At 43.3% G+C, this 13,971-nt stretch overlaps 1 protein-coding gene across 3 annotated transcripts in view; it reads left to right on the forward strand.

Annotated features, from left to right (window-relative positions):
* NBN (nibrin) overlaps window positions 1-13,971 on the forward strand; it is a 64,118-nt gene that overhangs the window by 17,118 nt on the left and 33,029 nt on the right. For all 3 annotated transcript variants that reach the window (XR_012157145.1, XM_073330621.1, XM_073330622.1), the window contains one exon: window positions 4,321-4,424. Coding sequence is in view for 2 of the 3 variants with exons in the window: in XM_073330621.1 (XP_073186722.1) it covers window positions 4,321-4,424 (104 nt within the window). In the remaining variant the exon portion in view is untranslated. The remainder of the gene's footprint in view (window positions 1-4,320; window positions 4,425-13,971) is intronic.

Below are 13,971 nucleotides of genomic sequence, written 5' to 3' on the forward strand. Positions count from 1 at the left end.
GTTTGCACCGGGGCATGTAGCTCTGGCTCCTCGGAAGTATCCATGGCGGTGGAGACTTCACCAAATATGGCATGCAGTTCTTTGTCAAAGTGGCAGCTCTGTGGCTTGGCTTTGAATTGACCGTTGGGTTCCCTGGCCGTCTTTTTTTGAAACTGGCAAATTGCCGGCACTACTATGATGGATCTCGCGCTTTCTCTTCTGTTTCCAGTTCAGGGGAAGGTGGCACCGTTTCTTTCCCCTGAACTGGGGTATTAACTGCCCCACTAGTGTCCTAGAGGAGGGGAGTGGAGAGGGAGGGACCTGGGCCCGCCCTTTAGTCTGGGTCCCAGCCCAGGGGCCCTAGGGATAGTAGTAAACCACTTGAACTAGCGGTTCCTTCCCCTGGGCTACTTCCCTCTCCTGCCCTTGAGCTTGTGGGGCTTCCTACCTTCCCTCTGCACAAATCAGGTGTCCTTTTACCTAGGGTCTTGGTCTTATTAGCCCACTGCAGCGCTTCCCTCCAAACTGCTTTCTGCTTCAACACCAATCCACTCTGCTTCAGCTCCTCCTCTTGTCTGATTGAAGCAGGGTTTTTTATCATGTGACTGGCTTCAGTTGCTCTAATTGGCTTCAGGTGCTTTAATTAATCTATAGCAAACTTTCTTCCCTCTACAGGGAATAAAGCTCCCTTCTAACACTCTTCTGCTGCCCTTTGGCCATGCTGTATCACAAAACTCAACAAGTCCTTGGCCTCGATAACCTGTGATTATAGTCAGTTGTGTAGGCTACTTATTAGAGCTGGCTAAACATTCATCATATTGTTTTTCCACCGCTTTTTGTCCTTCTAGCCAGTGAGTGTGCAAGAATGAATGATTTCCAGGATCTGTATGGCGTGGTTATCTGGTTTTTGTTTGGTTTGGTTTTTGTTTTCCAGTCTCAACTTTTCAAAACTTCCCCAACTGTGGAAAATAAAGTCACAGTCTTCTATTTTCATTGTACAAATTTCTAACCATACAAAAACAAATATTTGGTAACCACATGGAGGATATTTTAAATGGTTATCTTTTAAAGTTGATTGGACAGCGGACTTCTACTTCTACAGTTAAAATTCATTGGGTATCTCACTGAGGGTGTTTGAATGGGTTGATAGCTACTTAACTTCAGTTAAAACTATTTGGATGAGAGTTGTACAGTGAATAGCCTTTAGAACTCTGACACTTTCCACATACTGAGCAGATGTAGCACTGATAAGAGGCAGAGTTTAGTAAACTATTTTTTTTTCTTTTTTTGACAAGAGGGTACAGTTCTTCACTTGATCTATGTTAATAACTTCCTATTAGTTTCACCTCTACATCAAGAAGAGAATAAAAGATAGGTTAGTTTTCTTTTCTAAAACTAGCACAGTCAACTTAGGTCATTTGTACACTACAGCGTTGAGTCAACTTCCATTGACTGTCATAAACCACTGTAATTACATTGCTTGTGCAGGTTCACACAATGCTCCTTGTGTCAATGGAGCGTGTCCTCAGTTGGTGCTCTAGCACCAACAGAGAGAGCAGTGCACTCTGGGTAGCTATCCCACTGTGCAAATCACCACCGTCTCCTTCTAGGAATTCTGGGATTGCAGTACATTACGGGGGTGGGCTCACTGTCCAATGATGCAGTTTTCTCCATCCTATAATTCCAAGGGCCTTCGACTACGTTTCACGCCATTTTTTAAACTGTCCTTGTAAACTTTTCACCCACCATCTCTGCCTGAAAGCATGGATCCTACACTGCTCACCAGTCTTGTGATAAACATTACGAACACAATGCGGCTGATTCTTCAGTATGTCATGACCTAAGAAACTGAACTGGAATCCATGGTGCCTGTCCCGCTGTGTTCTGTGGAAAGAAACAATTCAAGATTGATGTTGGCATTCACGGAACAGCTGCACATGGTGGAGCGTTGCTGCTGGGCTCTGGAAACAAGTACCAAGTGGTGGATTCCGATTGTGAAGATGTGAAATTGACCAATTTTAAAGCTGTCTGGCCGTGAAATTGATAAAAATAGACGTGAATTTGTTATGGCCTTATCCATAAGCTTTATCATTGCTCCCAACCCTCTATTATCCGCTCCTGCCCCGTCTTCTTTCTGGCTATCCATTTCTGGTTTTTCATTTATTGTCTCTGTTCTCGCTATTTGCCTGATCAGACGATTGCAGCACTTCACAAACATGTCCTTCTTTCTCCTCGTTTGCCTCCGTATCTGACGGAGGCACTCCGCTGATATGTAGAAGCTGGCCCTCAAGGGCACATCTGCAGAAGCAAAAGAAACAATACACAGAGTCATTATTGTTTGTGCACTCAGAGTCTTCAATTAAAAGTTACATATATGTCTTTCTCACTTTCCTTTGGCAAGCATGCAGTACAGTCAAACATTAAACATGGGGAGTTCGGACCACGGGTGGTGGTGCAAGATGGGACAACGGGTCTGGGTAGTTTCAGAAGGGGATCAGTACAAGTGCCTAGGGACAATCTTATGAATACTAAAAAGGAGGAGGAGTACTTGTCACCTTAGAGACTAACAAAACTGAAATCACACTACTGAGGGTAACCGAAGATGCAAGGGTGCATCTCCTGCATGCGTACGGCTTCAGACCAGGTCTGTATGCTTCTTGCCTTTGTGCTGTTTTACTTACTCCAGAAGTAATTGCTGATTGGCACTGCAAAGTTTCCTATAACGGGGAAAGAAACAAAGCAGCTCTGCTAAGGAACCATTGGCAGAGAATTGCAGAGTATCTGCAGGAAAGTTTCCTAGAGATCTTTACGGAGGATTCCTGGGAGATCTCAGTGTGCATTAACCAACTTTTCTGCAGGGCCCCCACTGCGTAGCCACACAAGGGAATTGAAGCAGATGCAAACAGTATCTAGTGTTGTTAATTTCGATCCCTTCTCCCACATGCACCATATAACAAAATAAAGAACATCTCTACATCATATAACCGTGCACTATCAAAAAAACAAAGACTACTTACCAATTCAGGCATGCCACAGCTGGACTGCTGGGACAGGCTACACCCTTCCAGAATCAAAAAGAGGTATTGGCTCACCTTGCCAACAGATGAGCCTGTTGCCTGTCCAACCTCCTCATCCACTATTTTGTCCTTGGGGTTGACTCTGCTGGCCACTGCCTCCATTCCCCCCAAAGTATCCATGGGGCTCCTGGCAATAAAGGATAGGTTGCTGCGAGGATGGCGTGCAGCTTCTTGTAGAAATAGCATGTTTTCAGTGCCGCACCAGAACAACGGTTGGCCTCCCTTGCCCTCTGGTACGCCTGCCTGAGCTCCTTGATTTTAGCACGGCCCTGCTGTTTGTCCCTTTTATGCCCCTTCTTATCCATGCCACGAGCAACCTGCTTGTAGGTGTCAGAGTTCCTACAGCTGGATTGGAGCTGTGATTGCACAGTCTTCCCTCCCCACAGACCCATCAGATTCAACAACTTTGGTATACTCCAGGTGGGAGCGCATCTGCTGCAGAAAGCCATCATGGTCAGCTGGGAAGATGCGATGTGAGCTGTCCATGCTGAGCAAACAGGAAGTGGAATTTCAAGTATTCTCAGAGCTTTAAAGGCGGAGGGGTGTATGCCTGTGCACCTGACTGCAGAGCAGCAGAGTAGAAACTGCTTACCAGAGTGAGCATGATGGGCATTGTGGGACACCTCCTGGAGGCCACTTAGAATGACATAAGCAAGCGCAGTGTCTACAACGTTGTTGCAAAAAGCTTGTCGGGGTGGTTTTATTAAATCGGCATAGCAGGAGAGTTAAATTGGTGGGAGGACCATTGTTGTGTTTACACCTCCACTGCTTTGTCAGTGAAACCTAACTTTTGTCTATAAGACTGTAGTGTAGACAAGGCCTTAGAAATTTCAAACAACTACATAGAAAAGAGATGTTAGCAGTCATTTTACCTGCCATTTGATATCTAAATATTCTATTTTGTAAATTTGCATGTATGGCTCTTTTGTGGCGAAATAAGTCTGTTTGTATAGCATCACTGATATTCCTTTTTCTAATTTTTTTTAAAGATTGCTTGCTGGTAGGTTAGTAATAAAAAGGGTATTCCATTTAATGGCTTTTGTCAACATAATTCCAATGATAAAGAATAAGTGATGGGTGTAAGAACAAAACTTTGTTTTTTTTGTTTGTTTACATTAGCCCAAGTAGAATGATCATGCACTTAGGTAACACACATTCCACATTTGAGACCTTATATAAATATTAGATTTCAATACTGTTTTTTGTGTGACAGCATATTGTGCTTGAATTGTTAAGTGTGGTAATGAATCTTCCTTCTTTTCAGACTATATGCGCTTTGATTTGCAATCGACCAATTATAAAGCCAGAGTACTTTGTGGAATGTATCAGAGCTATTCAATCCAAACAGCAGTTGCCAAAACTGGAAAGGTAAATGGCATGTTTTCAGTACAACAAAGTTGCATTTAACTGGGTTTTTGTTTAATTTAATACTTACATTACTTGTGGGCTAGATAATCATCTTTTCACATTTTTGTTTTTCAGCACCTATTTTCTGAAGTTATACCATTATATTACAGATAAATACTTATTTACTCCTATCATGAGAAGCCCCATAAGCTTGTCCTGTTTAGCTGTAACTGCCATATCTTATTGCATATGCAATAGTCTGTATTATTCAGCACCTCAGGATATTCTGACATCTACTTGTTGTAACATATGCATTTATATGGCACATAACTACCTGATAAAAGAGATAAATTAATGTATAATAGCATTGTTCTAGTTATGTCTTCCAGAGTATAGAGAGGTTTTTACCTTTTTTTATTAAAAGTCCTAATTCCAACTAATATAAAGAAGCTGTGATCAATTCAGTATTTTTTTGTAATTCACCTTCTTGCCCTGTGGAAAGAAGTAAAGTGTAGCACCAAAAAAAGTTTTGATTGTAATAATTTGAGTTGCAGCAGACTGCTTAATTTGAAACATTTTACATTCTGGTAATATTCTTGCCTGGAACCCGGAGGAGTTAAAAATCTTAATATATAAATGTGAGTTCTTGGTGTTCATTAGCTGCTTAGAGATGCTACTAGCTCTACCTAGGCCTCATTTTCAGAGGTTGCCATAGAGATCTCTATGGTAATATAGTCAAAGCAGCATGTATACTCTTTTGGGAATAGATACATGAAAAATCTAATTGTCTTGTTTTAAAATAATTATATAAAGCTTATCTCAATTTGAAAACTTATTCTTTCACCATTTTTTCAATTTGTAAGACTAGGTTCATTTTAAGCTTTGGTCATTAACAGAAATAGCCCAAATATGTTCAGTTGCCTGAAATATCAAATTTTTGTGCTTTTGTCTGAAGTTAAAATAAGATTAATACGCCACTAGATAACAAGGGCTAGGTCATGATCTCATATGGAAGAATCACTTTTTATCTTATGTAACCAGATGATGTGCCTGTGGAGTACCTCATTTTACAAGATCAACAGGGCGCGTACTTGGCTGTATCACATGACTACCCAATGCAAATTACACTTAGTTCATGCCTGTGCATCTGAGATTGTCATTTGGTCATGTATATTTCACGTTGTTAGAAATTTAAGAACATAGTGTCAGACTAGAAAAGACTAATGGTCCATTTTAGTCTGCTCTCGTACCTCTGCCTTCAGCTAATATCAAATGCTTCAGACAAAAAACATTACGCACTTCATGGCTTATTTACACAGAAGTTATTCTGGAATAAGGTAGGGTATGAATTTGAAGTGCTGTAGTTATTCTAGAACAGTTCCACATATGGATGCTCTTATAAACCTTTTTTCTTTGTTAAGTTTAATCTTAAACGGGCAATAACTCTGAATCATGAAGATGAATAGATCTTGTAATTTTATGCTAGCTAGTGTAACTGTAGGTGCTGTTCTTCTATTACTAATTTTTACCTAATACGTTTGCCTCATTAATAGTCTGTCATTAAACATCATAAGTGGAAGGGGTGTTAGTTACCTTTGATATGCTCTGAAATTAAAGACAATATAAAATAAAGTCAAAACAATACATGGAAGTGGTTAGGATTTATGATATAAGAAAAATAAGGTATGCTGAGTTCTAACATGCTTATTGGAAGAAGATCCTTGAGAAGCCATCTTTCATTTTCTATAGTTAAGCAATCCTGTTTTTCCTGCATATATTCTTTTAAATTTGTGAGTAATGGACTCAAGATTAAATCACTGGGAGGGTAAGGTGGGGGTGGAGGGATTGGGGTTTTTGTTTGGGGTTTTCTTTGGTTGTCTCAGATAAATGGAGACTGTTTTAGATGTTGAAGGGCTGCTGGAAAGCCAGGAAGAGAGGTTTAATTTTTGCCTTAATATGTCTGAAGCTAATCATTAATGTAATGTTTTAAAGAAAAATTGCTGTTAAATCAAACAATTCTCAATGGAGTATAGCATCATTGAAGAAGCATTATAGTAAACTTATGTGAACTTGCAGTTTGTATGTAAGAACTGTGTTTTGAAAATTGCTAAGAATACTTTGTCAGAGTAATACAAGTATTTCTGGACCAGTAAACTTTTCAAAGTATTAGTTCTGGACTGGTGGCCAGAGAAGAATTTATTGCAGTAGTTACTGGCCATCCCTATCTTTTTAAAATTTAATGGCACATCAAGCCCAGTCATTATTCAGAATAATTAGTTCATTTCCTTTTAAGTTACAAAAGATTTAAAAACAAAGATACTTGATACCTGAGAATTTTTCCTTCTCACTCCTACAACTGAATAGCTATGAAAGCTTAAGAGAGCTAAATTATGACCAAGATACTGTAGTACTCTGACCTAGAGCAGAACTTTTCTTCTTTTTAAAAACAGTGGTGACAGATCTGTATGCTACAGACCTTCCAGGAGATCTGGTGATGTTGTCCAAGATCACTAAGTTGCTACATGAGAAGAAATCCATTGATAGTGTAAACTGTGATTAGTGTATCGTAGAATATCAGGGTTGGAAGGGACCTCAGGAGGTCATCTAGTCTAACCCCGTGCTCAAAGCAGGAGCTATCCCCAATTTTTGCCCCAGATCCCTAAATGGCCCCCTCAAGGATTGAGCTCTCAACCATGGGTTTAGCAGGCCAATGCTCAAACCACTGAGCTATCCCTCCCCTGTACATTTGGTATACATTAAAGGTACTCCATTATCTAGCTGTAAGGCTACTGTTAATGTGTGTTGCCACTGCATCTGCTTCTGAAAATCAGGGTGCATAATGACCATTCTAACTACAGATGTGCTAAAAGGTGACAATGTAATTGAACATTAAATGCTTCCTAAAATAGAATTTGACGGATATTTTCTCTTCCTAACATTTTTGTTAACTGTTAAAGCCCCCAGTGGAATTGAACTTCACTAAACATGATTGACACTGAAGTGTATCTATCATTTAGCTTTCAAAGAGATACCTATGCATCAAGCAGATGAGACAGCTCATATAATAAACAGATCTATATTTAAAATAATTACAGTATCTCAGAATGGATGATCCTTAAGATGTAATTTTCAGGGAGCTATTATAAACTTACTTAGCAGCTGCTTGTGTTAAATCTCCAAAAACTCCTTTTAATTTTCACAAATATCATATCTGCTTCCTTCCTACACCTCAAAAAAGACGGAGGAGGGGGATTTGGCTGTATATATTAATTAATGTTCTTAGGCAGTGCCAAAGGCCCTGTGGGAGAAACACTTTTCCACTGATCGTTAGGCTAGGAAAAATCATAATGTTCAGAAGCTGGAGTCTATCAGAAAGCCAGCATGAGTGAAATTACATCAGGTACTCCTGAGGAAATTCTGCTCCAAAAAATTAAAAAATTCTGTAATTTTTTAAAATTTTAAAATTCTTCAAAATTCTGCAAATTTTGTCAGCAAATATGGAGGCTCCTGCATGGCAGTGGGGAGCACCCTGCAGTCATTCCCCCCACCCCCTAATGACACGGGTTTGGTGTTGAGGCTACACTTTACCCTGACACAGTGCAAGGGCCGGGTGTACCTCAGAAACACCCCGGGGCCCTGCCCCTCTATACCAGGTGTGGGCAGGCAGGCTCAGCCTGGCAGGATCCAAAGGTGGAGGAGCTTAGTGTGGAGGGACCCAGGTGGGAGTGAGAGGGTTCTGTGTGGTGCAGTCTGGGTGTGGGTGGCTCAGTTGGGGGTCTGGGTGTGGGGGGGAATCTGTGGGGGTCCAGGTGTAGCTGGTTGGGGCTCAGCAGGGGAGGTCCGGGGAGAAATCAGTGGGGCTGGGGGAGTGGGGCATGCTGGACTGGGGGGTCCAGGTGCAGCTGGTTTAGGCTCTGTGGCGTGGGTTCTGGGTGCAGGGTTGGTGTGGTCCAGATGCAGTGGGATGGGACTCGTTGGGGTGGGGGGTTGAGTGTGGGGAGCTCAGCGAGGAGTGGTCTGAGTATAGGGGTAGGGTGTGATGGGTTCCCCTGTGGTGCCACCTGGAACTGGGGTACCACTGAGCCCTCTGACCCACCAGCCTGGGCTCCCTCTCACACTGTGCTGCTGTGACAAGTTGAAAAGCCCTCCAAGCTTGCACTTTCACCAGCATTCACAGAGGTAGGGACACACCCAGCTGCAGTCACATGCAGGCTCTCTAACCACCAGCCTCCCAGCCGAGGACCCCAGAGCAGTACTGGCCTTCCCTGGTCATATCTGGCGAGTATATTAATTTAACACCCGATCTGCCTCTCCCTCAATGTGAAGAGGACCGTGCACACTTGTGGTAACCAAGCTGAGGTTTTCCCCAGACACCTTAGTCAAACACACTCTGGTTTGGATTAAAATATAAAATGAGTTTATTAACTACAAAGGATAGATTTTTTTAAGTGATTATAAGTGATAGCAAACAGATCAAAGCAGATTACCGAGTAAATAAACAAAACCTCAAACTGAGCTTAACACACTGGATAAAGTAGGATATGAATTAGCAAATTTTCACCTTGAGCGATAAACAGGATGTCAGATTCTTAAGGCACAAGCTGCCTTGGCTTTGCAGCTTGGGTTTCACAGGTTGTCATACACAGGCTAGAAATCCCTTTAGCCTGGGACCATCACTTCCCTCTCAGGTGTTTCCAGGTGTGGTGTTGCAGGGAGAGTGAAGTACCATCATGATGTCATTTCCCCCTTTTATATTTTCTTCCCACTTGCTGGAAAGCTCTTTTGCTGTGACCTGGGTCAAACAGTTCCCATTGTGTAGTACTATCTATGTGAGGTTTCTGTTCTTCACAGTTCCTGGGGTAATCCTTGTGCTTGTGTGCATTTCCTCAATAAGCCATTCACATTGTTTGGCCTTTTTACTGTTGTACCTGAAAGGCTACTTGTGAGTGTTTTCAACCTCACAACATGTTTCAGTAACACATACATAGCCAAACTTCATAACTTCACGTATGATAACACATACAATCCAATGAGATATTACTGTCTAGCAGATCAAGACTTTTAGAATGATACCTCACAAGGCATACTTTGTACAAAATATATCCTAATTACATGACATTGGTGAGTATTGGGGTGCCAGGGTGTCACGTGGGGGTCCAGATGCAGGGAGTCGGTGGGGGAGCAGCTCCCATACAGTGACCCCTCCCCGTGTGGCTGAGGAACAATGGGGGCAGGAAGTATGGGGGTGTGTGTGCAGAGCTTTCTGCATCCAGCGAAGGTTTCTGGGAGTGGATCTGACCTGACCTTGGCTGCTCCATTCAGGGGAAGAGTAAATCCCATTTTCCCCAGCCCAGCTGGAACTATTTGCTGAGTCCGGTAGTAGGTAGGAGCCACCAGCCGGGGCATCGCACTCCCCCCTCCCCCCAGCAGTGATTTACCTCTTGCCAGCTGCTCTGGGTGCCCAAAACAACACCCCTGTGGTGCTGGGGAGGGGCGTGTGACCATTCTTGCAGCTTCCCTTTGCTTCCCTGTCAGATAGTTATTTTTCTGTGAGGAAGCAAAGAAATCTGCAGGGAACATGGATTCTGCATGCATGCAGTGGTGCAGAATTCCCCCAGGAGTAATTTAGGCTAAAAGGGAAGGGGAAAAAACCAGAACTGACTTGTAATTAAAAATCCCAGTTCATTAGTCAACTCGTGTCTTACCTGAAGATGAAAATTTGCCACTTACCTCACTTTCTTTGTAAATTCCAGCCAATGGCAGGAAAACAGGAAAGTACCCCCACGAAGTCCATTACTCTACTAAATTCTGTTTCTGTTCAGTTAGTTGTGTTCTGTGCTACACTTGGCAATTTGTTCTGCAAACCTACTACTCCTGATCTATATAAATTCTAAACTCTCTCTTCTAATACAGGGCTTTCAAGAAGTGACATTTGAGTAGAATATAAACCCAAATCTACTTCACTATGCTGTGCACGTGCATGTGTGGAATAACTGCTATTGATTGATCTGTGCTTTGTTCTGTCATTCTCTGATATGAGGCCCTGATGCTGCAAATACCTACGTTTTGGTGCTTAAACTGTAAGCATGTGAGTAGTCCTACTGAAGACAATGGGACCGCTTGTGCTTAAAGTTGAGCACAAGCTAAAATGTTTCCAGGATTAGGACCTAAATTGTAGATTTTTGGGGGCAGTAGTCATGTGTCTATCTGTACTAGCATTCCACTAGACTCTGTAAAATAAATATGCTGAATCCAGTTTATCCATTGGGCCACTGAAAAACTGTTTTTCTGCTCTACATGTTAATGTGAGAAGCATCTTTTATCACCGGCCAGAACAGGGGAAACGGGTAGTTCTTCAAGATGTGCCCCTGTGGGTGCTCCGTGTTAGGTGAATCTGCACCCCTACGCTTGTAATCTAAGATTTTCAGTAGCAGTGTCTGGTTGCATCACACATGTACTGTCTCCATCTCGTGCCAACTCTGGTGGTTACATGGTGGTTACATAGTGTTTTGCGTACCCCCACCGCAGTTCCTTCTCTACCACCCTTGGCTTGAAATGGAGCATTTGGCAGCGCCTTTGAGATTTATCTTTAGCCTATCTTAACTTTTGAATACTAGTTAGTTAATTAGTAGTTAGTTTACTACCCTAAATCTTCCCTGTTTGTTCTTAAAATTTCTTGTAACTTAGGAATTTAGTATAGTATAGTTACCCTCCCTCATGGGAGAAACGCTATTCTAACGGAACCCCCCCACCCTCAGGCATCGGTTCCCAAAGGCAGCATCTGACAGTTTCCCTGCCACCCTCTCAGAGGAAGGAACACTTTGCCAAAAAGGTAACAAAGAAATGGACTTCGACCTCCCCTCCTCAGGAATCAGACAAAAAGAGATGTTCCCCGACCTTTCAGACCCCATCGTTGCTGACCACACCAAGACCATCCACCTCTGAGATAGCGGGACCACCTGGTACCATGTGAGCCAAAGACCCTAAGCAGGCTGGCTTGGAAAAAGGCACTAAAGGGAAACCTACCATCCCTGCCTCAGTACTGCTGGAGCCACTCTCAGATGTGGCACTGAGCAGCTCCACAGTGCTTCAGTCTGTGGTGCCACCTTCTGCCTCCACTGCACATAAAGCACAACCCTCAGCACCAACAACCACGATAAAGACATCGGTACTGCCGACAATACCCTCCTCAGTACCGCTGCAGTTTCTCCACCATAAAGATCTTTTGGCATCCTTGGCACCAGAATCTCCTCTCTTCGGTACCGACCTTACTCCAGCACGCTCGGTACCATGCCAACTTACTGCATTACCCAGATCAGCTCCTCCTTTATCCAGTGAGGAAGATGATGAAGGGAAAAAGTACTCCTCCCATCATTCCTCGCCTATCCACACAGCTACCAAACTGGGTCCACCAGAACATCATGAATACCACCCCAGACTGAAACTCAAGGATGGTACAGACACCCAGGGATGCCACCACTAATGCCATTCCCACACCACAGTGGCCTCATTGGGACCCATGGGCAGCATACCAACAACACTATATGAAGCCTCCCAGTTCATACAGATTGAGGGTGAGACATTCCCCATCACCCTCTGTACCTGGACCCGCTGAACCTTCAGAAGAGGCAGTTGAAGAACTGGAGGAGAGTTTGGACCAAGACTTCACCCCAGCAACCAATTTTTCATCCTCCTCTCCAGATGATGTCATTATGCCTCCACCACCCACAATGGGGGACAACTTGAAACAGTTCCAGGAACTGTTTAAGAGGATTGAGGTATCATTAGAGATTCTGTTGGAGGAAGTTGTGGACATCCTCCAGACTTCAACTTCTTCCAAGATTTCCCTACCAATAAACAAGGCTCTCATGGACCCAGCCAAGACAGGGGCAACAATTCCACCAACCTATAAAAGGGCGGATAAAACATATTGCGTTCCTTCCAAGGGAATGGAATTTTGTTCTCACATTCCACACCAAACACTCTGGTGGTAGTGGTGTGAATGAAAGGGGCAGACAACATCACTTGAGAACCATCCCATATCATAGGGACTGTAAGCAGTTAAACTTCTTTGGATGTAAAGCCTGCTCGTCAGCAACCCTACAGTTTAGGATTGCCAATTATGAGGCATTGGTGGCCAAACAAAACTACACAAATTATTCAAAAATGTCTGAAATTTATTCATTTGCTACTTGAGGACAACAAAGAGCAATTCAAAGCAACCATCTCGGAAGGCCACCTTCTTGCTCGAACAGCCTTACAAGCCGCACTGGACTCAGAAGACACGGCAGCACATTCCATCACAATGACCATAGTCATGTGATGAGCTTCCTGGCACCACCTCTCTGGGTTCCCCAAAGAGATACAGTATACCACCGAGGATCTTTTATTGGAGGGCTCAAAGCTGTTCTCAGCCAAGACAGATGACTCGTTCCACAAATTAAAGGACTCCAGGGCAACCTTCAGATCCTTGGGCATTTACACACCTACTCAAAAGAAAAAACAGGAAGTATTACTTAGTGCAAAGAGCAAGATTCGTGCCCTACACCCAACTTCAGAGGCAATATGACCTGCAAAGGTGGAGGCAGAGACCTATTAGATGGAGACTACTCCCTTCTCAGCCTTCGACATCCCAACAACCTCCCTCCTAAACAACAGTTTTGAGGGTTTGGTCGAGGACCTCCCATATCTTCTGTCGCTGGAACCATCTGACACCATTCACCCATTCAGAGACCATCTGACTCTATTCCACCCAGTGTAGCAAAACATCACGTCAGACAAATGGCTGCTAGAGATTATCAAGACTGGTTATTACATTCAATTTACCTCTATCCCCCATCCACCCTCCTTCCCCATCCCTCTTCAGGGACGCTTCTCACAAACATCTACTACAACAGGAGGTAAACGTCTCATATGCCTGGGGAATGTGGAACCAGTACCAGCACAACACAGAGGGAAGAGTTTCTGTTCCCATTACTTTCTAACCCAGAAAATAACCAGAGGATGGAGGCCCATTCTTAACTTAAGAAGACTCATCAAATTAGTGAAGACCCAGCGATTCAGGATGGTCATGCTAGCAGTGATAATTCCAGCACTAGAAACAGGACTAGTTCTCAGCTCTCGACCTCCAGGATGCACATTTCCACATAACGATGCATCCCTCACATAGGAAGTTTTGGTAGATTTGTTCTGGGCAAAGATCACTACCAATACAAAGTACTTCCTTCCGGCTTGTCTATGGCTTCATGGGTACTGAAAGTCCTCACAGTGGTGGCGGCTCACCTCTGCAGACAATGGATCATAATATTCCCCTATTTGGATGACTGCTTTCTCAAAGCCTCGACTCAAGAAGAGAGCCGAGAAGCTACCCAAAGCACAGCAGCTCTCTTTCACACAGCTGGATCTACAGATAAACCAATAAAAATCAACATTCACACCTGTGCAGAGATTGGAATTCATCAGGGCTACCTCCACTCTCTGGAAGCTACAGCCTGTCTGCCCCAGCACAGATTTACCACTAGTCAACCTAATTGCTATAATGCAAGCTATCACACAGACTTTGGCCAGG

Source organism: Lepidochelys kempii, chromosome 2 (assembly GCF_965140265.1).
Source record: "Lepidochelys kempii isolate rLepKem1 chromosome 2, rLepKem1.hap2, whole genome shotgun sequence".
Taxonomy (NCBI): Eukaryota; Metazoa; Chordata; order Testudines; family Cheloniidae; genus Lepidochelys; species Lepidochelys kempii.